At 46.9% G+C, this 26,538-nt stretch overlaps 1 protein-coding gene and 1 non-coding gene across 2 annotated transcripts in view; one reads left to right on the top strand and one right to left on the bottom strand.

Moving 5' to 3' along the window:
* The window catches only part of CLPB (ClpB family mitochondrial disaggregase), a 99,648-nt gene that overhangs the window by 56,126 nt on the left and 16,984 nt on the right, over positions 1 to 26,538 (top strand). Inside the window, exons 6-9 of the mRNA XM_068930873.1 lie at positions 2,001 to 2,098; positions 9,862 to 9,976; positions 20,726 to 20,803; positions 24,338 to 24,393. Of these exons, the coding sequence (XP_068786974.1) occupies positions 2,001 to 2,098; positions 9,862 to 9,976; positions 20,726 to 20,803; positions 24,338 to 24,393 (347 nt within the window). The remainder of the gene's footprint in view (positions 1 to 2,000; positions 2,099 to 9,861; positions 9,977 to 20,725; positions 20,804 to 24,337; positions 24,394 to 26,538) is intronic.
* On the bottom strand, positions 19,598 to 19,783 carry LOC138065862 (U2 spliceosomal RNA). Its single transcript, XR_011138907.1, has one exon. It is a non-coding gene; the product is annotated as a U2 spliceosomal RNA (small nuclear RNA).

Raw genomic sequence — 26,538 nt, forward strand, 5'->3', positions numbered from 1 at the left:
CGGGAGGAGGTGGTGATGGGGAGGAGGGGGTCAGGCCGGGGCGCTTATGAACTAGTGGCCGCTTTTGCCTTCTATTAGCAAGCAAAGTGACACCGTTATTTATTGCGGCGTAATATTTTATTGCTGCTGGTACTTGAGGTTGGAATCGACCAGTTGTACAAGTCGGGTTCTATCAATTATTGCAGCAATTAGTCAAGTCGTCAAAGCCATTAACAGGGGGATTAGGCCAATATTGGATAGCCATTATTGATAGATCCAGGGGAAGGAAAAAGCCAAACAAACCCTCAGCCTGCGTTTGAAATGAAAGCAGGCCTAGCCTCAAGGATGTCATCATTCGGAGAACCCAGAAAACTTCCCCCCCTCCCTGCAGCCCAAAGGAGCACAAACCCGCCGCCGTGGTTTTTGGAAGCGTCGGGGCTGGGGGAGGGGATCCTGGGCGCACTGTCTCTTTAAAAGATATTGAGTGGCCAGCCTCGGCAGTATATAATCTCACCTGTCTCGATCATATTCTTTATTTGCAACGACAAGGCTTGCAATAGAAATTACTCTGTGTCGAATGTTTATGGAGCACATTTTTCATTCTGTAAGCAAATATAGATCCCTGATGCCAATGCTTAGAAATGGCTAATCTCCCTGTCTCGCTGGTTCATGATAGCAAAGAGTCCTCTCCGTTCCCCCATATATTATGATTGCCGCTTGCTTTTCTTGAGCACTCGTGGTGCTCTGGGCTTTTCCTACATTTTAGAAGCAGACCTGCAGCCTGATTTGTGTATGCCAAGGCAGCCAGTTTGTTCCTGAGTTTTCCAGCTAGCCCAGTGGAGTGGAGGATGTTTCTAAAACCCCTGCGTGGAGCCGAGCTGCAGTGTGATAGCGCTGGGCTGGCTCCCATTCTGCTCAGTAGTGCACAGCCGCCGGCACCTACCCTTCCCAGTAGCCCCGTCGCTGCTGTCACGTCCCTTTTACAGATGAAAGGGCAGGCTCTGAGTCAGACTCACCTCCCAGAATAATGGGCTCTTTTGTTTTCAGGCTTCTTCTCAAGGGTTTGATAGCTTCCATGGCTTTGAAAGCGACAGGACAGCCAGTTCGCTCAAGCGCCAGCCTGTTGGGTTTCAGGCCCGTTTGCTCGTTCTGGTAAGCCTTGCCGTCTGGTTGGCGACAGGAGGCCGTTGTGGAGTCGCAGCGCGCGTGCAACGTGTGTATTGAGTCTCGCTCTGCCTTAGAGATATCTCTGGAGGGGCCGAGGCCCAGAGGTTGATTCTGTGAGACCTTGGTTGCAGCTTTGACTGTGTCGCAGTGTCAGTGACTCCCGATCTTGGACTGCCCTGTCCAAGATTACCTCTCCATATCCTTCCCGCTGCTTCCCAGCACAGCAACTGGGACCGGTTTGACTATGACCCAATGTGCTTGGAAGATGACAGAGGACAGGGAGCTGTGTCCCTGTGAGTTTGTTTCTGTGAGGTACCCATCTGACTCCCTCCAATGGTTCAGTCTTTGGGTTTTGTTGCCTTTTTTTTTTAAATTAAATTCTAAAGGAGATGGTGGTTTTTCCCCAGGAGAGAAATGCAGCCACTCCTGTGGCATGAGGTAGCAGCTGTTTAGCAGACTACAACCATCTCCAACTACAGCTTAGAGTGAAAGAGAGGAAGGGCACTGTGTCCAATTGAAGCTGCGGGGTCCCATTTGACTCCCATAGGGTCAGTGGCTGGTGCTTTTGTGAAGCTCTGTTTTCTTTTGGTGACTCCATGTGCTTTCATCCCCCACAGCAGCTCTTCCCTGCCAAGCCAATTGTTAGGAGTGACAATTCCCTTTTCTTGTTCCCTGGACAGCCGAGCATGTAACTGCTGGTTATACATTGTCCCTTTCTGATCCAAATACGCTCTGGAGCAAAGGTTAGAAGAGGACACCAACTAGCGCAGGAGACACAAGATGTGCTTCGTGCTCATTCTGTCCCAAGACTGAACTCTGATCCCTTGATATTTTTAATTTTTCCCTGCCATCAGGTGCCAACCCCCTGCAGAAGAATGAAATGGGACACACACCCCTGGATTATGCTCGTGAAGGGGAGGTCATGAAACTTTTGAAAGCATCGGAGACAAAGGTGAGCCTGAGATTCGGGTGACTTCGTATTTCCTTTTCTGCTACAAGGACAGTTTTAAGGAGGACCTGGTGCGCTTCCTTCCATGCAATGGAGGAGTGCTTTACTGCACTTCCAAGATGTCATGCTTTTTGAAGGAGGTTTTTATAAATGAATGGCACAATGCGTAATGAAAAAAACCCTAAACTTTTGAAGTCTCTTTAGCTCTGTTCATGGCTATGTGCCCTCCTCTGCCATGTTAACACTTGTTCCTTGGCAGTGAGATGTATAGGGCCAGTAATTCTGTTCTGTAACCTTTAGGCAAAAATACAGTAAAATCAGGATGCCATTTCTGCTTTATTTTCTGAAATTGCTGGAAATAGAACCAGATCCTAGGATTAAGAGTCCAGTTGTGGGCCTGGTATCCATGTATTCATGAACACCTGTCTAAGACAAAAAGACACAGATTTCTGTTGTGTGGTTGTAAAATGTTCATCTCATCCCTCTCAGCCTCAGTTTCTCCTTGAGTGGACTGGAGCTCACCATATCCCTTTAAGGAGTCACTGCTGCAAGGTATTTGAAAGGAGGAAAAAAGTCAGATTTGCAATAATGGTTCTAAGAAAAACCTCAGGAGTAAATAGGCTTACAGATTAGCAGGATGGGGGAAAAGGTACCCACCTTTGTATCTGTTTTCAAACTCATTGCAACAAAACTGCAAGTCATTAGACATAAGCAATCTACAGCTTGATATGAATCACAGAACGGCCAAGGTTGGAAGGGACGTCTGGAGATCATCTAGTCCAACCCCCCTGCTCCAGCAGGGTCACCTACAGCACATTGCCCAGGATCGCGTCCAGGCGGGTTTTGAATATCTCCGGGGAAGGAGACTCCACTACCTCTCTGGGCAGCCTGTTCCCATGCTTAGTCACCCTCCTAGGAAAGAAGTTTTTCCTCCTGTTCAGATGGACCTTCCTGTGTCGCAGTTTGTGCCCGTTGCCTCTTGTCCTGTCGCTGGGCACCACGGAGAAGAGTCTGGCCCCATCCTCTGGACACCCCCCCTTCAGATACTTGTACACGTTGATCAGATCCCCCTCTCAGTCTTTTCTTCTCCAGGCTGAACAGGCCCAGCTCTCGCAGCCTTTCTTCATAGGTGAGATGCTGCAGTCCCCTCATCGTCTCTGTAGCCCTCCGCTGGACTCTCTCCAGTAGTGCCATGAAGTATTTAAAATTCCTGGATACGAGGCCTTGTTTAAGTAAGAGCAATTAATTATCAGTCATTAGGAGAGACAGTCACAGTGATACCTCTTGAGCACCATCTCTGCAAGAATCTTAAGTCAGCCGAAGCATTAAGCCTCACAGCCCCTCTGTGGAGGGAGGACTGTTAGTGCCACCAGATTGCAAAGGCAAAAATTGAGGTCCAACAAGGCCAGTTTGCTCGTGGTTTCGAACATGGCTTCTGCAGTTGTGTACCTCGGGTTTTAGTGTACAGGTTTTGGTAGAGTTTTGGAACATGAACTTGCATGTTTGAAACCCGAGGTTAGGAACTTGCCGGTGCTTGGAAGATGAAAGTAATTTACGCTGTGGTGGTTAGTATGTTTAGTAGGTATCACCCAGAATTACATCTGCTGGGTAGTCAAAACCACTGTCTTGTCTGTGCTTGCCCAGGAAAATCCTTGCTGGAGCTGGAATTCGGAACTGGATTCTGTGAGTGGTAAACCGCTGCCCTAAGCGTGAAGGACGATGCTCTTCCTGCTTGTGCTTTCCATGCTTGATTACAGTAAAGGAAAACCTGAGTGTAGCAGTTCTCTGCAGAGTTGATAGCTTCTTGTGTTAGCCAGAAGCACTGCTTAGAGTGAGCTGTGCTTGCTTGGACAGCTCTTCAGAAGTTTTAAGGAAGGGAAGTTGAGAATAAAGCACTTGAAGTCTTTGAGAGAAGGAGGGAAGAATTATCTGCTGGTTAAATGGTCTCTGGAGTCCAGCACTGGCAAGAAAACCTGTCCCTAACAGTTTGAAAAGCTGCATTGGTTTTTATGCTTACCTAATGGATGGAGAAGAGAAAGGAAATATATCTATGAAGATGTTGCTGATGAAAATGATTGTACTTGTATATAAAACATAAGACAGTCGAGCCAGCTCGTGATGAATATTCAGCTGGGGGGGATATGGTGCTACAGGGGTTGTATCCACCCCAGTATCTGCATTCCTCCGAGAGTCTTTGAGAATTTATTGCTCATTTTAATCACTGCTAGAGAATGAATTGGCAGAACTATTACTGGATGGGCACATCGCATAGATTTTATTTACATATCCTTGTGACAGAATAGCAAGGAGTTTTCATATGTATTTTTAATTTATTTTGATTTCATTTGTTCTTTAAAAAGAAGAAATCTGTGTGTGCTTTCCCTATGCTAGACAGCCCTTGCTTGCTGTTTAGGACTCTTGAGCTAGTTCGTGTTGCTAAACAATCTGGTGAAGTCTAAATAAGCTGTCGTGTGTATAGAGGTAAAAGGAAGGGAGTGGCCCTTGAGACTAGAGTCTCGAATGTGTAACTGCAATTAAAAGAGTCCCAGCACTGAGGCTTGAAGACTCATCTCAGCTCTAAGATTCTTTCTTTGCCTTTTCAATTCTTTTTCCTTCTGGTAAGCCTGCAAGAAGGTCAGTCAGGAGCTGAAATTTATTTTTGGTGAGTTTTCAAGCTTCCCTGCAAGCCTGCTTTCCCTTCAGTGTCATGATTGAGCCTCCGGAACCTGACAGTCGTCTTCAGCCACTAGCTCAGCACCATCATTCTAGCCTCTCCAACCGGGGCCTTCTGTTTTGAGTATTATAAACTGGTTGGATCGTAAGAACTGCTGTACCGGGCCCAGCAAGATCCATCTGCTGGCATCTCCTGTCTCTATTAGTTGCCGCTGAAGGATTTGTAAGGGAGATTGTAAGGACAGGACAAGTATGTGGTTGGTGTTTCCCTAGGCTCCGATCTCATCTTCTGACAAGCAGTGGTATGAGGACTTCCTGAACTGGAGCTTGCATCCACATCATCACGTTTAATAGCCTCTGAAGGACCTTTTAAAGAAAGCAAACATCTAGTTGTGATTCAAGTGTATTCTTTTTCCATCCAGAACATCCTCTGGTGGTTGGTACCGGTTTAAGCATGCATTATGTGAAAAATGTCTTTCGATTGTTTGAAAAGTGGTCTGTTCACTAAGCTGCACCCACAGCTCTATGTAAAGTAGAACCAGGGGTAGAATAGCCTTGCAGTGAAGGCTAATTTAATACTTTCTTTAAACCTACAAGAATTACCTCAAGACAGTGTTTACCCTTCCTGAGAAAGAAGCATTCCCGAAGGCCCCAAAGACTGTCATATTTTTATAGCTTGCTTTATGTCCCTGACATGTTTTGCAGCTGAGCATAATTTTATCATGCTGATTTCCTTTAATCTTTTAAAATTCTCTTCATATGATGTGAAAGATAGCGTCCTCCACATCTGTAGGTTTTCTGCACACATCTGGTTGTGCTAGTGCTGTGCTTTTGCACTTCTTCTCTCTGAATATTTTCCCGTAAATGTAATCATGCTTGGGAGGGGTGCCGTACTGGATGAAGAATAATCAAAGCCAGGGAACATGATTACCATGCCCATATTAGCGACAGGGAGCTAGCCCTTATTATCTCAAGGTGAGATCTGACACGCATTCGGCATCGCATCACAAGCACCTCTTCGCCCAGGGGAGCGCAGGAGTTCAGTTGCAGAATACCAGTCTTTGCATTTCTTTCAGCGCACATAGCACCAATGTAGTTCACTTAAATGCCAGTGATGTACCGTAAAAGTTTAATCAAAGGAACTGAGGATGAATTGTCTGAGAGTGAAAACACAGTCCCCACTGATATCATTTTACACTGCAGAACAGGAGGGGATGTTGCTTTCTCTGGCGGCTGATTTCCTTCCCAACAAATGCAAAGAAGGTCAGGCACTCGTTGTGGCCAAAAGAAGTTGTCTGGCAGGAGCGAGACCTGAGTCAGCTATACTGCTCCAGTTGCTGATCCTGGCAGAAGATAGTAGGAAAGAAATAGGAGAAGTTAGATCCATAGCAGTGCAGAAGGATGGAGGTGGGAATGGAAGGGAAAGCAAGGAAAGCTCACATCTCATTAATTAATGTTCAGTGAGATCCTCTGGCTAGCATGCTTCTGTGCGCAACAGGGCAGGAGTGGAGCAAAGGGTCTCTGGGAGCTCAAGTTCAAGTGAAAGAGGGTTTTCCTGGCCTAGGCACTGCCATGACAGCCATAACAGCTGCCCTGGCCTGCATGTGTGCACTGTCTTCATCCGTGGAGCGGAGATCCCTCAGGCAGCTGGGAGGTGAAGAGAGCCCCGAGTTGGATGCTGTGCTCTTGTCCAACTCAGGTGAGGTGTTTGAGAGCCACATCATCTCCACCCTCTCCTGAGACGTTGCCCCCGCTGCAGTGCAGGTGCTCTACACCACAAGACTGCTGCTGCTCTCGTTCATACTTGAAACTGCAATCTGCAGGGAAAAAAACCAGAAAAGCCTCCCTGTTTCAAACAGTCATTCTGAAAAGGAAGAGAGAAAAAAAGATTCTTACTTAGGAAAAGCAATAGTTTCTGGATGATTAGTACAGTTCAAAATCCAAGGTTATTGGTGGTTTTTTTGTTGCAGGTATCCCAGACTGATCTAAAATATATTTTTCTCAGCGGATTTTTCTCTTTCAGCGTGTCCTCTGTTGTCAGCGTGGGTTTTGGCAGCTGCACTTGGCCCAGGGTGCCGTGTTACATGAGCTGGCACTAAAGATGCCCCATGCCACTGCAGCTTCCAGAGAGCAGCTCCTAGGGGAGAGGCCATGTCATCACAGAAGAGATATCACATTTCAGTGGCAGGTTTCTCCGGAACGGGGCCCAAGCAGAAACAGTAGTGCAATGACTTGGAAAAAGCACTATAACTGGTGCAGTCCTTTGCACATGAAATGGACTTGCTTCCTACCCAGAGCCTTTTACTATGTTGGTCTTCCAAGGAAGAGAGAGAGAGAGAGCAGGGCCTTTCCCGAAGAGGAGCATCCCCTCCTGCTGTTTGTGCACAGCTTCCCATCTGTCCATAAACCCAACGCCATCATTCAGTATTCTGACAGCAAAGATTATATTCTCTGCACTTTACGAAAAAGAAAGACAGAAGAGGAGGGAGGAAGAAAAGATTTGTCAAGATATATAGAAAGACACAGATATATGGAAAGAGCAGTACTTTGAGCCTAGTGGTATATATGAAGCCTGGGGGAGATACGCTGTTGGCCTGCTGGATTCTGTCCTGCAAGTGGTGTTGCGCTGGGATCCGCAGAGAAATTATTACTCCATATGAGGCATCAGGACTGATGGCATCTCTCTGTTACGCACTCGACTGATAGCACCAGCCGAAATTGGATTGTTTGCTATTTATTTTTTTTTAACTTCTGTCAGAGTCACTACCAGCCCAGGAAACACTGGCGACCTGGCTGACAGGTTTTATCTGTTCTGGCTATGACAGCAGTGTCCTGCTGCAACTTTTGAAACTGGTTTCTAATTTTCTTAGAAATTTCTTTTTAATTCCCCTTCTGGGAGATGGTTTAAATGATTGGACCATTTATGTGCACAAGTTATTCACTCTACAAACCGTATGGTTCTTTTTCAGTGTTTTTTTCTTAGCTTTATGTGAAGGTTTGTTTTCAGAGCAGTTTTTCCACTGCTGCAATGCCGTTGAGCAGTGGCCAGCCTCTGGCTATGATGAGGAAAGATGCTCCCCAGAAAGTTTTGCAGTAATTGCAAAGGGTGAGAGAGACTAGGTTCATCCTCTTTCCTCCAGAAATTCATTGCACCGTAAGATCTTCCCCGTTCTGGGAGTCTGTGGTATATTTTGTCACTGAGAACTACCCTTTCTTGAGTATCGCAGAGATACACTTGTGTCAGGTGTCTCTGGAAACTGCTCTGTTGGTGGTTTGAACATTTGTACCAGAACTTTAAAGTGGCCAGGATCTGTGAGAAGGATTTCCAGCACTCATCATCTCAGCGTGGAGGAGTGCCTGATACACCAGATGGTTGTGTTGTCATTCAGAGGGACCTCAGAAGGCAAAAAGAAATGGGCAGAGAGGAACCTTAACAAAGGGTATTGCAGGGTCCTGCCCCTGGGGAGGAATAACCCCCTGCACCAGGACAGGCTGGGGGCCGACCGGTTGGAGAGCAGCCCTGCAGAGAAGGACCTGGGAGTGCTGGTGGACAAGAAGTTGAAAATGATCCAGCAATGCACTCTTGCAGCAAAGAAAGCCGAGGCATCCTGGGCTGCATTAGGCGGAGTGTTGCCAGCAGGTGGAGGGAGGTGATCCTGCCCCTCTCCTCAGCCCTGGGGAGGCCACAGCTGCAGTGCTGGGTCCAGTGCTGGGCTCCCCGGTACAGGAGAGACATGGAGCTCCTGGAGCAAGTCCAGCAAAGGGCTGTGAAGATGGTGAAGAGACTGGAGCATCTCTCATAGAAGGGGAGGCTGAGGGAGCTGGGCCTGTAGAGCCTGGAGAAGAGAAGGCTCAGGGGGACCTTATCAATGTGTTAAAATACCTGAAGGGAGGGTGGCAAGAGGACGAGGCCAGAGTCTTCTCCGTGATGCCCAGTGACAGGACGAGAAGCAACGGGCACAAACTGAAACACAGGAAACTGAAGAGTATATATAAAACACTTCTTTGCTGTGAGGGTGACTGAGCACTGGCACAGGTGGCCCAGAGAGGTTGTGGAGTCTGCATCCTTGAAGATAATGAAAACCTGACTGGACATGGTCCTAGGCACCCTGCTTGCGCTGACCTTGCTTTGAGCAGGGGGGTTGGACAAGATGATCTCCAGAGGTTGCTGCCAGCCCCAACTATTCTGTGATTCTGTATGTGGAGGAGATGCGAAGTTGCAGTGCATTGTACATTTTGTATTATTTCAGTCTTTAGTTCCAAATGCAGTAAACGAAGCTGGATGGAAAAAATGCATAAGTTCCCAACCCTAAAAAGGCCCTGCTTCCTTCTGACCTGGAGAAGAAAGAAAGTACACGTCCTAACTAAACAATTTTTTCCTGTTCTGTCCTGCATATTGTTGTGTGTTTTTCTGCAAAGCAATCGTGTCTGACTTTCCCAGCCTACAAACAGGACACATTAATACTCTCCCATCCCTTTCTGGAATGTTACGGAGTTTGATTCGCTGGTGCTTTTAAGGGAGTTGAAATCTTTGAGTAGAAGATGTTTGGAAGGTGAGGAAACAAATATAGGTGGAATAGTTAAGCTCTTACTTTTCGAAATAAGCAAGCTCATAATGAGTTAACATCTCATTAAGAAATGTGAGAAATATTATTGTTCTCGCCCGTAAATGCTGTAGTCCTGACTTGCTCTATATAGCGCTCTTAGAGAAGCAGTGTGATGTCTTCCCAAATAACCTGTTTTTCACTTCCGATGCAAAACCCAGGTTTCTGACTGCTGCCCATGTAAGTGTGCTTGCTAGCCAAGCTCTCTCCATTCCCATGCACCTCAGCCTCCACTCGCTGACAGATTCAGAAATTTCCTCTTTCTTTAACTTATGCAGAGTCCATGCTGGTGCTGCAAGATTCCTACCAAGTTGCACCTGCTCTGGCTGCTTTTCAGTGATAGGAAGCGGTGATCTGCGTGTCTAGGTGTCTCGTATATGCTCATAGAGGACTTTGCAGTCCTTTGTGGGAAAAACTGCATAGATACCGGTTGTTCCTGTTGTTGCTCTGAAAAACATTTTGGTCCTAAAATTTTCTTCCTTTCTGCAGTTCCAGGAGGAGCAGCGCAGGAGAGAGATAGAAGAACGCCGGAGGTTTCCCCTGGAGCAACGGCTAAAAGAGCACATCATCGGTCAAGAGAGTGCAATAGCAACAGTGGGAGCAGGTAGGATCCCTCACCCGCTTCATGATGTGCTCTTCCAGATCTTCTGCTCCACAGAGAAGATGCGCTATTTCCTAAGGTTGTGATCTGGGGCTGCCTTCAAGCAGATCACAGCAGTTAATTGAGGTGGATGAGTGACTCACAGTGAGGTCCAGCAGATATTTCATGGCTGTGAGAGAGAGAGAGAGCACTTGTTCTTTGTCGCAGGAGGGGCTCTTTAATGTGCAGCGGAGAAGAGGGTAACGGACTGAATGTAGATGACTGACGTGCTTTTTTGTCAGTTAGAGGCTTACCAGCCCTTCCATTTGGAATGATTTCTCTTTAGACTAAACGTTGTTTAGTCTCTTTAGACTAAACGTAGAGACTTGAAGGTTGAAGTTATTCACTGAGATTTGCAGTGCATACCTTTGAGCGTGAAAGCAGTTCTCGGCTGAAGGACTGCAGGACAGAGGCTGAACCTGAGCCTAGGATAGAACCATCTTTTTCACAAGACCATTGGTCTCAAGAATATTATTCATTAATAACTCACTAGCAGTTTTGCAGGGCATGTAGATAAACCCCTCTGACACAGACTGCTTTGGGGAATTTGTCTGTGTTCCTTACGGGTTTGGGGCTCTGTTCTGATCAGAATACTAGTACATACTTTGGCCATACTTTTCTGGCCATGTGTGTTATGACAGAGCAAAGGGCAGTTTAGCCCAGTGTCCTGTCACTGCTAATGCAGCATAGGGAGGAGCGTATTAGCAAGACAAATACAGAGGGATATTTCCCCACTTTACTCTCCCAGGTTCCAGCAGTTTGCAACCCAGGAACACAGTGAGCCAAAAGTTATATCTTTGTGTATAGCAGCCCACAAGGGATTTTTCTTCCATGAATCTGTCTGTTTCCTTTGGAGCTCCCGTAAACTTTTGGCCTCTGCAGCATCCTTTGGCAGGGAGTTGCATAGCTAGTGAGGAAATATATCCTTTTATTTGTTTTAAATCTGCCTCCTGCTAATTTCACCTAGTGCCCTCTGGTTCTTGTATCAAGAGAAGCAATTGTTGCTGAAGAAACAGTTGCTCGGCTGAAGCTGCTGCTGTTCACGACACAAAGCTCTTCTTTGCCTCAGGGCCCACTGGTTCCAATGGGAGTTCAGAATCTGGTCCCGCTTTGCCCAGCAGGAGTTAAGATCTCGAGTTCTCCGAGTGCATCCAGCGTTAGTCTCAAGGTATCCAGGCTTGTGGGAGGGCAGAATGGGTAACAGCTAGCAGAAGGGTTATCTGTCTCCTGAGCTCTTCCCGTCTTCATCTTTCTGGAAGCGTTTTTCAGTAAATACTGAAGACAATATTAAAGCAAAATCCTTTGTCGGTAGCGTGTTGCTGTAACTTTCCCCTGCTGTATTTGTGAGCCCCTTACAGACGTACACAAGTGGCCGTGATCTTCTCTCGCTGTGGCCGCTGCCAAGAGAGAGGACTGCGGCGTGACGCGTTTCCTTTAGAGACTGTATTTTAAAGCACTTTGCCTTTGCTGGTCTGCTTCTGTTGGTTTCTAGCTGGAAAGCGGCATTAGTTGCCTGTGCTGCAGATTCAGCAAAACGCTTTGCGGTTTGTGTCTGTGAGCGTGCTGCAAACAGCGCAGGCCTGGTGCAAACTTAGTTAGCTAGTGTTTCTTTTTTTGAATCTGCTAGAAAACCTCGGGCCCACGTTCCCCGGGTAGGGTGCCTGGTGCCTTTTCCTGAGGCGTTTCTCCTGCACTTCAGCTTCTCAGTTTCACTATTAAAAAAAATAAATAAATAAACGCAGCGAATAAATGAGGAGTCTGGCCTCTTGTGGCTGGGAAGGAACCATACAAGTGTGCAGCAAGGTTTGCAGGGAAAGGTGATGCCTTGCGTTAGACCCTCTGACGGGGCTGGGGGAAAACCAGGCCAGCTTTTAGGCACGCAGGCCTGAACAGAAACCGCAAATTTCAGATGAGGACAGACAGTTGCTCTGAGCTGCACTTCGTTATGTTAATCAGTTAGGCAGTTTGAGAGGAAAGGGTGTTGGGCATCTGTGGAGCAGAGGGCGATGTTTTCCGACCATATCAGTTAGCCGGACAAGCGCTGGCACCTCTCTCTACAAGCCTTGCTTTCCTTATACCGCCACGGCTCCAGCAGCGTTACCACTGCGAAACGTGAGCCTGTGGCATCAGTCTGACCCCGGAGACAGCCTGAAACTACAGCCCCATGCGGCCCGAGGCCCCCACGGCCTCCTGAGCAGCGCCTCGCGGCCGGTCGGGGCGCCCGAAGGACAGTGAAGGTTTCCACTTCCACGGCAAGGTGCCTTTTCCTTGGCGCGACACGCGTGCGAAGCTCGATGTAGCCTCTCCAGATGTACTTGGGCTGTTCAAAACTCAGGAGTCGTTTGTTTCGTGCTGGACATTAAAACACCGTAAGGAAATCAAGACTCCATTACCAGCAAGCTGGGCTGGGTCCAATTTGTCAATCCAAGGCCTGAAAGCCCTTCTGTCCTGTTCATAATTCCTCGAACCATCCGTGCATCCTAATATAGTGCCTGAAAAATGGACAGTTAGGAAAGACCGGGCTGAGGTCAGGACAGAACTGTGAGCAGCGTGCTGTCATAAATACAAAAAACATGCCAGGATAGTTAACAAAGCTGAGTCCTGTGTGATGTGGAAGCTCTCGCCCTGCAAGCACAACAGACACCCTCTGTGTTTTGAGAGTGGCTGTGCCTGGGGGCAGCAGTATGGGCTAATTGGGAAGCTTTGATTAATGGGTAGTGCCTGTTTCTGACACAGGTGGTGTTTGTGCACATTAAAGTGGCTGCCTTTATGGAGGTTTCTCTTATTGAATTATAGGGAATGTGCTTGATACCCCCGCAGCCTCAGGATATCAGACCGAAAGGTAGCAAGAGAGTCTCTGTCCCCTCCTCCCCCCTTCCCTCCTGCCCCATTTTCGTTGTTTTCTTTCAGGAAGGATGAATTTAGAGACATGACTTTTTCTTTCCAAGCACTTGCTATCTATTTTTATTATTTTTTATTCCCAGCTGTTTTTGCTGCCACTTTGTCAACTCCACGTGCCTCTTGTTTTGCGCTCGCTGATACAGTTTGTTGGCTAGGAGACTGGCTGCACACCATGCCTCGAGATTTACCAAGCCTAGCTGATATGTTTAATTTATAACTGCTGCCTTAATTGAATAATCCGATTTAATCTGTCACCTGGTACGTGATCCAAACAGTCCCCAGAGAGGCTCAGCCAAGGATACAAAGGGAATGGGAGCCCTGGGGTTTACTGCACGGGTCCTGGCTGGGGGGATGCACGGAGAGGGCGACTGTCAGGGTTTTGCACCACGGGCATGTTCGCCTGCCCTCATCACACCAGCGATAACTCGGTGCTGCTGCCACCGAGGGAAGAAGCCCTTCTCTGTCATTTCCACAAAATATATCAGAGCCCTACTGCTCTCTCTTCTGTTGCACAAAATAGGACAGATGATGGCAGGACTGTGATATGCTGGATAATGATTACCCGATGATAACCGGCCACCTCCGAGGGTTCGATATTCCTCCTTGTGCTCCGAATGGGGAAGGCTGCTGCCTAACGGGAGGCAGTTTGGCTGCGGGTGGATGATGCTGTGCTCTGTGCAGGCAAAGATGTTTGTTTCGTTTTAACAAAATCCAGATGAGATATTCCGTCTTGTAACACGGTAGAAAAAAAACAGGCAGGTCATTCCTGTGATCCCAGCGACTAATGGAACCAGTTCATGCAAACGAACAGCTAAAAGGCTTATGATTGTGTTTCCAGGGCACTTCCATACATTATTATACCCTGAATCTGGTTTGCTCTCGTTTGCCTTTTTCACGTGAGTATGCAGAGACACCAGGGCGAAACGAGGCGTACTTCGTAGCGATCCAACAGAAAGCGTCTCCTGTCTAAGATTATAAACCGAAGGAGAGCATGTTTCTAAAAGTACGTATCTTTTTTGTTCTGTGATCTCATATTAACTATGCTGCCAGAGAAAGAATACCTCCTTTTACACGTATATTACATTTGCCAGGCAGTGATCACTTAGAGGTGGGGTTTCAAAGCCACCATTTTCCAGGGTTGTTTTTCTAAAGCCTTTTGGATTGAAGTAATCTGTGTTAAGACTCTTCCTACAGTTGAATAAGGAGGGAGGGAGAAAAAATGTTGTTTATTTTTTCATGTAGAGACTTTGAATAAAGGTGAGTGCGGAAAGTCCACTTTTAATTGTAGAATTACAAATTTTGAACGTGCTGAGTGGTCATAATGTTGAAAATAGTTGGAGTTTCAGAGCTGAAGGTAAATGGATGAGCAGGGATATCATCTTGCTTTGAGCCCAAGGAAACTGTTTTCTATGTGGACGAGAAAGATAGGTTTCTTAACAAGTCCCGTATTTTTGTGTGCATAGGCGCTTGCTTTACTGAGGTAGGTTGCCTACAAGTCTAAACTAAAAGTAGAACGAGCGCTTGGAACAAATCCTAACCCAGGCAGGTCAGACTTTCCAAGGAAGCATCTTTGATCCAGTTTGGGGTTCTTCTTCTTCTGCATCTTAGAAGAATCTTGCGGAAGAATCATCTTCTGCAAGTGGGGCCCGGCCAGCGTTGTTGTGCCTGCCAGCAGGTTCTTTGGGATTGTGGTAGATCTCATAAGAGACTCCACAGCTGGTAAAATCCAAGCTGGGAAGCCAGCTCTTGGTGTGCTCCATTGGTTCAGAGCCTTGACAGAGGAGAGCGATCCCACAGTGGGTATGGTCCTGGAGACACTCACCCCGGTGGTACCCTGCGCCTGGGCGGCCTAAGAAGCACCACCGAATGAATTGATTTGATAAATGGACATTTATTACACTCACAAATTGGCTGAAACCAATTTTGGTCACATCAACCCCTGATAACTGCTAGAGTATTGATTTGTGTAAAGTAATACAGTGAATTTATCAGTTCAATAGCAAGCTGAAGGGCCTCTCAGAGACACAGCACTACAGTTACGCTGTTACAGATGTACGAAATAAAGTGAAAGCACTGCAGCGACGCTGGAAATGGCTTCAAAGAAGAAGGCCCAGGCGTCATCATCAGCCTTTCTGCTTGGACATTGGGTCTGGATTTCTTAATGAAATTTCGGTAAAGCAGTGTGACCTTTCTCTGTTTGTTTATTTACTGCTGCCAGCCTTGAAGTTAGGGGAGGAAGGAGACAGCTTTCCAAGAGGTGTAGGATGGATTTCTTGAATGAATATTAGTGAAAAAGAGTCCAAGTGGCAGGCAGCTGCTTTGTGGGGCGCAAGCACCACGGGCAGGAGTTTTTCTGTGGACGTTTGGCTTTCTTTGCTCTTACAGAAGTTGTAATCCTTCAAACTGGCACTGATGTGGTCTTTTGTCCTAAGATGGCATTTTGTTCCCTTTTGCTGAAGCTAAGTTGTGCAGTAGCCAACATTAGGATTTGGAGAACTATGCCAAGAAAACTTGGGTGTTTAGTGGCCCCTCTCTGTAGCAACCAGAATTTTTCAGGTTTTCCAAAGCTTAAGAGCGCTGAGGCTAGGCAGCGTGGTAGAATATGTCATAATTTTAAGGCTACTTATAGAAAAGGTTTTATACCTCATCACTCTGCGTTGATCTAACTCACTCGTTCTGTAAAACGATGATCAAGAACACCCTCTAGCCAAGATCTAATTCTGAATCACAAGCACTAACTTTATGGTAGTTTTTTATGGTGCGGTTTATATCATTGGAGTTGCTATGAGTGAGCTGAGCGTTTATCCATAAAGTCTGGTATCCTGCTGCAGAGGAGAGTGAAAAAAGACCACGCTTAACCTAGCTGCCTTTGGACCGCTGTACGTGCTGACCCCTGCAAGTGGTCACTCCGTGCCCTGAAGCAAAAGTTTATTACCTTTATTATCTTAGCTGGAATAGCTGCAGAAATTGTCAGTGGGCATGTTATTCCCCATCAATTTCAAAAAAGAATATCCACCCATGGTATTTGACCTCACGTTTGCTGCGATAAAGGCCAGAGGAGGAGCGCGTGCCCTCCGCCGCCGGGGAGGTGCAGAGGCGCTGGAACGCTCTCCGAGGAACAGATCTTGCACAGATCCTGGTCCGCCGCTCCAACCCAGTCTTTGCTGACCCGTGTGAAACAGCGTAGTTATTTCCCTCGTGTTCCCCCTTCTGCAACGGCCATTTTGTGTGGAGGACTTAGCCTGCGAGCAGCTGGAGGACAGGGCTGGACCCTGCTGCACTTTGCCCGTGATTTGTGCGAGGACAGAGGCGCCAGCTCTCACCTCTTTGTTGGTGGTGCTCCAGGACAGGCTTTTAAAAGCCTGCCCCAGTTCTTTCCTTAAAGCCGTTGTCGTGCTCTTGCCTTTCTGCCCCAGGAAACGTCGGGCTGCCCTGCCCAGGCCTCAGTGGCAGGGCTATCCCTCTCGCGGCAGCCCCTCTCGTGCCCACCCTTCTCGTTACGGCCTCGTCTCTGCGCTCGCCTTGCGGAAGTTGTGCCTTTTGCAGGGAAGGCGCCTGCCGAGCGCGCCCGGGCGTTCGCAGAGCGCCGCGCCGCCGCCGCCGCGCTGCTGGCCCGGCTCGCCGGCGCTGGGTCTGGGAGCTGCGGCAAGTGCGACACATCCGGACGCAGTCCAGTCACGGGGCTTGGCTCTACGCCTGCGCTAATTAAGCCTTGACAAGAGTCAGGACTTCTTAGCTTGGCTCAGGCACTGGGCAATGCATCTAGACTGCATCCAGGAATAAACAGGCAAGTCCACAGAGCACTGTGGCTCAAGTCTCCTCCAGCTCTAGAGTCCTTGCGCTCGACCCCGTTTTGCAGGGTCGATGTGCCCCTAGAGTTTAAGGTTGAAGTGGACTCTTAGGACCGTTTAGTCTCACCTGCTGCGTACAAGCGATACAAGCCCTTAGCTTCTGGCGGAGCTAAAACCGCCTTTTAGAAAGATACCCTGTCTTTTTCTACAGACTCTGCAGGTGATTGGATTCAGTCACCCTCCTACTCGTAGGCTGTTCTAGTGGTTAATCACCATCATTGTTGAAAAAACATTCTGCCTTACTTCTAGTTTGAGTTTGTCTAGCTCCAGCCCCTGGAGCATGTTAGATCTTTGTCTGCTAGATAGCGAGTTCTGCACTTTCTTGTGTAGGGAATTAATGACTGTGGTCAAGTCAACCCTTAAACCTCTCACTGATAACCTCAGTAGATTGGATTTTTCTTGCTCTGTAAGGCAGGTTTTCAAACTTACTTGAGGCTTTCTACTTATCTTCCTAATCCTCACCAGTTTTATCAGCTTTCATCCTGCCCGGGTATCCTACCTGCACTGCCCAAGTACAGATGCAGGCTCAGAGGAGTTTATCTGCGTGGAGATCTTTTCAGCAACAGGAGCAAGCCCAAGAGCTTCTTGACCAATTCGTTTGAAACTCATCAGTGCGGTTGCACAATCTGTCTGCTACAGTATTTCACTTTAGCTGCCGCTATTTCACCCCCTCCTGCCATATCTCTTGCTGGCAGAGGCAGCTTTTCCCTGTCACTCGTGTAGCCTAAGTAAGACATTCAGCTTCTTTTTGCATGCAAAATGGAAATATTTCTTAAGTATTACCTACATCAGTTTTCTCTCCCTGTACCTGCAGAAGACCTCTTCACGTGCCGCTGTTAGGATCCCTTTTCTTAGGACACTTTTATTTTCCCTAACCCTATCAAGCAGAGCTTTTTTATGGACTTTCCTTCTTTCTTTCTCAGGTTGAATTTCAGGATTTTTAAAGATTTATAAATCTTTATAAAGATATATAAAGATTGCTATCGGGTACTTCCTGCCAGCTCCCAGGGAGACAACAAAGCCAGAGCTTCCCGAGCTGCTGTCGGGTGCTCGAAGGCAGAGGAGGTGCCGCACTCCGTTATGGGGAGCCACAGGCAGTTGAGAGTCCCGGGGCTGAGGGACGAGGACACAGACTCAGTCCCAGGCTGAAGTTTTGAGATGGCATTCATAAAGAAAGGAGATGATACATTTTTATTCGTAAACTGGAGTATGTTTGCTGTGGAAATCACTGAAAGGCAGAGCCACTCGTACAGCAGTGTTTGGAAAAAGCGTTGCTTGAAAAGTGCAGTCAAGCTGCAGGTCTCTGAATGTTTTTTTCCTCTAATTTTCATTCTGCAGAGTTTTTGCTTCTGCTGCTGTTATTTTCCTCTGCTACCTTAAAAGTAACTTAGGTTGTAATTCTTTGGCATCTTGCCCATTTCGTGCCCTACTTATATCAAACATAAAATGCCGCATCTTTGGTCTTGTTGACGCCCAGCAACTGCTGAGACACAGGTCTGTGCAGAATTTTAAAGAGCACGCTTACAGGTAAGTTATGAGGCGTAGCCTTCCCATCATTTACAAGACAATGCAATTTTGTTTTATGTAGCTTCTTGCAAAATATCACAAAACACTTTGCAGTATACGGCAATCAGTATGGCAAGAATAACTCTTTTTAAGAGCTGTAATAGAGGCCATGTTTAAATAATGCAGATAAATCAGGAGGACCTCAGTAGACTGCGATGTGATTCTATCTCTTTCCGTTTGAACCAGGCGCCTGCCACGAATTGCCTTTTCAGTATACTTGAGTTCCTCTGTGGTTAACGGCGGGGTGAGAGCGCTGATCTGGAGAGATACGTGCTCTGCTCTGGAGCACTGTATCAGTTTGTTTTGCCAGAGTAGGTTGCCACGTTCTGTCCAAGCCATGGTCCTTCTCTGGAGCATTTCGTGTCCCGTGGTCGCAGCCTGACTGCAGCTTGGCCAGGGCAGCTGGTGAGCAGCCCCGTCCCCCGTACTCGGTGTAAGACAGTGCGTAGCATTGTGCCCAGAGGGCTCGCACAGCTGAGCGAGCTCTGATTCTTTTCTCATTTCCAGTGTGGCCCGGGGTTTGGGTTTAATTCAGGGGCAGAGTTACCAGTCAGGGCAAGGGAATAACCGTGCTACAGTCCCCCATTAGCACATGTTCTGGTCTCGTGAGGAAAACAGCTCTACCCATGGGCAGCGCCTGCTCTCCCGATCATCACTGGAGCCCATCTGAGCCAAGGTGGGAGATAGACCTGAGTAATGCCTTTCTTACAGGTCTCCACATCCCTCAGCACAGATCCTTCACAGAAGTGTTGGAAATAATGAGCTTGCCCTGCTTCATCTCTTACAAGATCTGGGTGGGATTTGGGCTGAGATTTGGAGCCCTGCAGATCAACACTCAGAACAGGTCCCACAAAGTTCTTACTCCTCTTCCTGCCCTCTTTAGCTGACACATGAACTGCCTCAGTTTAGTGACCCTAAACACTGTTAAATCAGGCCGGTTACCCACCTACACCGGTATTTCACATTTGCTAGCAGTCACTACAAAATGTTTCCGGGTGCAAATCCTGTTGGAGTCTGTTTTCCATAGCCTGTGCTCAGCACGGACTTGCCAAAGGCTCCTGGGGAGCTGCGTGCTGGATAACACTCACGTGGATTCAGGGGAGGCTGGACCGGTCCTGGGGAGTGGGACCCATTGACAATACTCAATAGATAAACCAGGGCTGCCACAGGAAAATAGCTGAAAATAGCTGGAAGTCAGCAGAATGTAGGAAGGGCAAGGATGCTTGCCGTTGTCTTATTCTTCCCTGGGCATCCTCGTGTGGCTGCTGCTTTTCACACCGTTCCTGGGAACACTGCTATACCAAGCTTGTGCCTGGAGAGGGTGGAGGAAGCACCTCGTCCATCTCCCAGTACCAAACAACCATCACGTATAATGTGCAGTCCAGCCAAGGATGTATCAGGTATTAAAATGGAAAGAACTATTTAATTCTTAGCCAAAAGACCAAGAAGCAATGGAGCCTTGGTCTGAACTAGTGCAGTTGTTCTTGTGTCCGCAGGCCAGATCCAGCTTGCAGGTCTGTGTGTTCCTCTTGGCCTAGGATACCTTTCCTTATCTTCCACCTGTGTCATGCAGTGGTTTTACTGTTTGATGAAGATAATACTCATCAAGTCTGAGACTGTTCACGGGGACTGAGTGGCTAAATCTCATCTTGGGTGATTGCAGAGACCTGTACTGGGTAGAAGGTATCAAACTCTGCAAGACAACCATCGTATGTCCTGAAATAAGGGTGTGGTTTTATTTCTAGTGTTGTGGGGGGTGAATGGTCATTAATAACTGGTCAATGCCTGGCCAAACATCAAATAAGAAAAATGCTCCTTGCCTTTGTATCAAATTTTCCATTGGTATCCTAGCTATGATGCTCTTCCATATTGCTGTCCAGACGTGCATGGAGATAACCAAACACTCTCCCTTGCCACTCCTGAAGAAACCATGCATCAATTCAGAGTTGTTGTGACCTTCAATTCAAACATCCTTCTTGAAATTTGCATGAGAGGAATAATGCATAAACTTCTTCAAACCAGGCATTTCACAGAAAGGTTGCAGTTACAAGCTGGAAATCTAGTGTGCCTCTTGATTTCTCCCCTCACATCCCCTTCTCGTTCGTTCACTGTCCACCCTCCTTTCTGTTTCCCTGGCAACGCTGAGTGCACATCCTGGAAAACTTTATCCGAAATCTGCTCTGGGCAGCTTTCCAAATCCATGCTAACCTGATTAGGTGTCTCTGGGGCCTTTGCTGGCTAATCAAATTAGATAGCACTAATGGTAGTGAGGACTTTGAGTGGGTAGAGAGCAGTAAAACATAGTGTATACTTAGTGATAATTATGCTTGCTTTTGTGTCATTGATTTATATGCCTTTTTTCTCCCCCTTTTGTTTTTGTTGTGTTTAAATGCAGCTATTCGGAGGAAGGAAAATGGCTGGTATGATGAAGAGCACCCACTGGTCTTTCTTTTCTTGGGATCATCTGGAATAGGTAACATTTGGGTTATCCTTTGTCCTGAGAGGGATGGGGAGCCAGAGATGAGGCTGTGCTGGGAGCGTTCCTGGCTGCTCTGCACACCTGCGCCCATAGCACAGCACATGCAAGCATGGGAAGAGGCTGAGAAAGGGGTGTTTTGACTGCTCAGCCGCTCCTTGGGACCCAACACATGCCCCGAGCACTTTCTGCAGAACTGCTCATAGCTCCACATAACATACCAGTGAGAGCTGCTGTCAGCCCTTCCAGGTGGCCGTCTAGTGCATCCTCCTGCCCCTCAGCAGGACAAGCAGCACAGGCTTCAGCACATAGGGCCGCAGCACGTGCTGGAGTGTGCGTGGTCTTGCACTGAGTTATCCCAGGAGACAGTCTGCCCTTAAAGACTCAGGAAGGGACAGTTTTCATAATAAAAGGATAATTTTAACAGCATTGTGCTTTCCAGTAGGAATACCTCCGTAGATGGGGTTAATAATAGAAATTTGCTATCGCAAAAAAGAATCTCTGCTCGTCTTGCTCCTGTGGGCAAGGATTTCTTTGTAACGATGTGATTTTATTGACACTGATAATATTTCTCCTCAAACACAATAAAATGCAACATGGCAGTTGATCAGTTCATGAAATGGACAAAATGACTTTTACTTGGGAAAAAAAAAAAACAGATTTAAAATAACTGAACTGTGACATTTGAAACAACCTCAGTGCTTTTCCTACCTCCAGCTGAGTCACTTGGTTGTCTGGAAGAGGCCGGTGCTGGAAGGGTTAAGGAAACGGTGCGTACGCAACAATTACTGTCTCAACAGGGTCCTGCCTTAGAGCAGTAGCAGGCCAAGTATGAACTCTAGATGAGTTGCTATAAAGCTATATAAAAACAGTAAGAAATGTTTGTGAGACTTCGTTGCACTGCTTATAGCAGATCTGAAGGCTCAATAATATAAATTGTCAGCTCTTCAACTCTCATATATTTCTGTGATAGTTTATTTCTTCTTTTGCTGCCATAAAAATGAATATTGAAATAAGAAAGCAAAGCAGCTCAGAATTTTAATGTATCAAGTGGATACTTTGTATGGGTCTTGATGTAGCAGTAGTCTGGAAGCCCAAATATTGTACAAACTAAAATATCTAATGTGTCTTCACATTTCAGTAGATTCCCACAGTAGTTAAGCACTTTACAGATCCGTTCACATATATGTATACACACGTATGCACATGAATGCATACGCATACATGCATACACTCACACATTGGGCTACGGCACAGCAGTATATGAAGGCAACAAAGCATGAACTGGAAACAAGATGGAAAATTTTAACAGAGATTTTCAGTGTCAGAAGATGCTTCCAAGCACAGTGATGTATTTCCATTTTTGGCAGCTCTTTTGTGGTGATTGTATCTAAAAGAAGTGCCCAGGATCACCGGAAGGCTAGGGCTTGATGCAGAAATGAGGTGGCAAAATTTTCTGGCCTTTATTATGCGGGAGCTCTAATTAAGTGATCCTAGAGTTCTAATTTACCAAATTTATCTTAACTGAAAAACAGCCCCGGTCTGGGATGGGACCGGGGCAGATGTTTAATACTCCAAGAGGCACAACGTTATCAAAATACAGTGGTTTTAGGTAAGTTACATTTTTAACACCAGCAGAGCTCACTTCTGCCTTAAGCTGCAGTTCCGTTGACGATGTAGGGCTGTACGCTTTTTTAGCTAGTTTGATTTTTAAGATATCATTTTTTCGTTTAGAATAGTTGTTTATGGCATATCTGCGTGTCCGTTCTGTGCCCTAACGTGTCTGAGTGTTTATTTTTCAATGTTTAGTTAAAATATAAAATGGATATATATGCAGTGCAGGTACAATACTAGCTGCAGACGTAGTATGAGATACAAGTTTTAACTCACAAAGCATCTGGTGATTTGACTTCTGTGTCTGTAAAAGGCGGCATCTCCTGTTCTGATAATGTCAGGAGCTGAAATCAGCCAAGATGCTCAGTCTGATAAACCCAGCGATTACATGCCAGTGGGTGGCAGCAAGGCAGCTTCAGGGAAGACGGGAGATTCAGTGGGTCTGGCAGCGCCTGGAATGTTTCAGGCACGCCGTAGAGCCTGCCTGTTTAACACGGTTTTCCCTGAACGGCGAGGCTGGGAGCACCGCGTCTCAGCCTTACTGAGCTGCTGTGTTTGTTGACGCTGTGTCGATGTGGATTTACTCTGTGGTACGTGTTTTGAACTATTGATTGTTCGTAAGCCTAGAATTTTATGACAGTTGCCTTATATAAATCAAATAAAAAAAAATACTATGACATTTCCCTGAAATTATTCTTCTAGAAAGTAAAAGACATTGCACGTGAAATGGAGAGCATTTAGAGTAAGTCTAGCAAAGATCTGATCCAACTGCAGCGTTTTGTGTAAAAATCTCTCTGGCCGTCGTTTCAGGATCAGCTGTTTAAAATGAAGTGGCTGGCGCTTGCTTCGCCACCCGTGTTCCTCCCTGGGCCTCCCTGGGCTCCCTGTTGCATTTTTAACTGGCATTCGGACAGGGCTGTGCTGCTGCTCGTACAAGGAGGAGATCCCCAGAGGCACCGTGTTGGGCTCCTTCAACTCGTTCCTTAAGTCTCCTTCTCTCAAGGAGAAGCGGGGAGCGCTGGGGCTGCGCCGGAGCTGCTGCCGGTCGTGCTGTGTCATTGCTCTTGCGTCCCACGCACGTGCCGCGGGTGCCTGCCAGGGCTTAATCCCAGCTGCAAGCCCTTTGGACAGGGGCTGTCCCTGCTCTCTGCGCAGTACCAAGCGCGGCAGGTCCTGGTGTGGGAGCCTGACCCGCTTGCTGCTCTGATAATACTCTCCAAAATCAGTTGGAGCTCACCGGCCGTGTCCGGCACAGGGCTGTCCGAGCCGGAGAGGAGAGCCGTGCTGCGGGGCGGCTGCACGTCGTGGAGCAGAGGCCTCGCGCGCCCAGCCACGGCCCCGCAGCTTCTCCCCTCCGTCCGGCCCAAAGGCTGGGTGCAGCCCGAGGCCCGTGGCCCAGCACGGGCTCCTCTACTAGGGGCATTCATATTGTTTCACCTGAAAAACATTGGTCTTTTCCAGGGCGATTAGCTATTTTGAGTATCTCAGATTGGGCATTTCTGCCCTTCAGGGGGCCCGGTGCTTCAGGAGCCCTGGGCAATTCACCTTCTGAAGGCAGGTCTCCTGGAGGAGTTTGACCTTTTCTGCGTGCAGCCACTGCCGGCAACCTGCTGCCACCCACCCGTCTGAAACAAGCCAATGCCAGGGACACCCGCTCAGACCTTACCAAAGAAAACGTGGCCTCTGCATCCTTACGGCCGCTTTCGGGGAAGGTGTTATCTCAGGGAGTCTGCAGTAGTTCCCGCTGCACTGGGAATGCATTTGCAGAGAAAACGGGGGCGTTGGTTGCAGTAGGTAACGGCCTCGGAGTTGGCACGGTTCACAGCAGGATAGCCGAGTGGCTGTCACAGCCCCGGACAGATAATATGCACTTTCTAGCTGTTTAACATGCGTCTTTCCCTCCTTTGTTTTGAACAGGTAAAACAGAGTTGGCCAAACAGACAGCCAAGTACATACATAAGGATGTCAAGAAGGTAATTAATGCTACTTCCCTTTGCTCTTTGCCCTTCAAAGGTGTTTAATAGCAGGGTGCGCTTTGTTCCTTGGTGAGATGGTCACTCTGTGGCTTTTCTGTAGCTGAAAGTCAAGCTTGCCACTTAGCCCGTCTGGATCACAACACGTTTTATTCATCAATAGAAAAGAAATGTAAAATTTTTTTGTGTGCACCAAGAAAGAGTTAAGAATCAGTTAAGGTCTATGTCCCTGTCTGTGTTGCTAGTGCCGTTTGAATTATAAAAGTCTAAACTAACTTAAGAAAATATTGTGCTCCCTTTGGAGGTTCCTGTGATTTTGACATCCTGCGTTGTGAACGAATTTATTTGCCTCTGTTACTAATAACAGTGTAAATCATTAGAAGAGATGAAATTCTAAAAATTCATTTTACGTGTCCCTAGCTGCCCCGTTTGTTGCAATGTATCGGTAGACAGTGGAAATAATGGAACTGATTTGGGTTCTCAGTGCTGAAGTGTTTTGGATTCAAATGCTGCAAGCTGTTTGTGTGGTTTTCTTTATTATCCACTTGAGAGTTTTTAGTTAAAATGGGTTAATTATTTCCTAGGTGGCCGTAGGTTCTTTACTAGGGGAGTATGTTGGGCACGTCTACCATTTTTAAACTCTAAGCATTTAAATTCAGATTCCTTGATTCACATTGAAGCATCTACCTGCCTTTGAGAAGTACCCAGCTTTCTTCCACGAGATCTGTGGAAGGACAGATACTAGTGCCAAGGCTGGGCACATGACAGGGCAAAATGAAGAAACACAGAGTTGCCCCATAAGCTGATGTTAGATTCATCCTGCCTATCCCCCCGCCACATCTTCCAGCACAGAATAGACACAAGATAAAATGACATAGGTAGAAAGAAGATCAAAAGTAAAACAAAGCTATAAAAATGGCTGATCTGGTTTCTTTTCCTTATCCTTCTATAATTGCCTTCCAGAAGCAATAAATCCCAGTCCCTGGATCTCAGGCACCTTCATCCAAGACTCCTGCACCTGGAACTGGTCAATGCCCGGCCAAACATCAAATAGAGAAATCAGTTAAACACTGAATGTTGTGTTAATTCAATAGCATGCACAAATCGGAGTTTTATTGGTAATGAATCAGCTTGGCGGTCATTGCTGTAATGAGCAGTGCGAAGAGGGGTCATAAACTACATGGGCGGTTATGGGGGAGGCAGCTCTTAGCAGGAACTGACTGATTAAGAAATCCATAATGGTCTCATTTTCATACTGATAGAGAGGTTGCAATGTAATGACAAATGCTGATATCTTTATCCAACCTGAGTTGGTGCACGTGGTATGAATGCTGAGCGAGGAGGATTCAGACCATGAACAGACCAAAGCAAAGCATGACTTACAGAGCCTGATTCTGGTCTTGCTTTCACCAGCTGCCTGTCAGGACGCTGATGGGACGCTCCTCCACCAGGGTCGGGCCCAGAAAGCCAGCCTCTGAGAAGTGATGCTGATTTTTGCACATCTCTCTTTTGCCTGTGCAGTTTGTGACTGGTGCAGACTTGCAGTTCCCAGTGAGTCCAGTTAAGGAGGAGGTGGTTTGCCTTTGTGCAGAGCCAGCACTGTATGTTAAGGGGGTGAACAGCTTTGACCTGATGGAAATTATGGCTATTTAAATGAGACACTCTATGCTTATTGCCTGTTTTAGAGGGATAGATAGGAGAAGCTCGTTTAAATCTATAGAAAGATTATCCAGAAAGCTGGAGATGGCTTTTGAGAACGTGGAGCGTGTACCATGCGTGGCCTTTGGATGACTTGGCTAATAGTGCTACATCGGGCTGTTTCAGATGCTTTCAGTAGAAGAATTTTCCATCAAAAGATGCAGCTTCTTTCACAAAAAAGCTTTTCATACGATTGGTTTCTGCAGTATGTTTAGGTGGAGCAACGTTTGGTTTCAGTTCCATCTGATAAAAACTAAATTGATCAAAAGAAGGCTAGAGTAACAAAATACCTTGACAGTTTTGAAGGAAAGCGTTTCAGTTGGTCTAAAGAGGTTTTTGTTCATGTTTTAATATTTTTGTTATGCAGAGAAAATTGGATGTTTTGAGTTGAAATCCATCCTAAATTGCCTATTCCCTTACTGCCTCCACCTAATAACTGGCATATCC

The sequence above is a fragment of the Struthio camelus genome, chromosome 1 (genome assembly GCF_040807025.1).
Source record: "Struthio camelus isolate bStrCam1 chromosome 1, bStrCam1.hap1, whole genome shotgun sequence".
Taxonomy (NCBI): domain Eukaryota; kingdom Metazoa; phylum Chordata; class Aves; order Struthioniformes; family Struthionidae; genus Struthio; species Struthio camelus.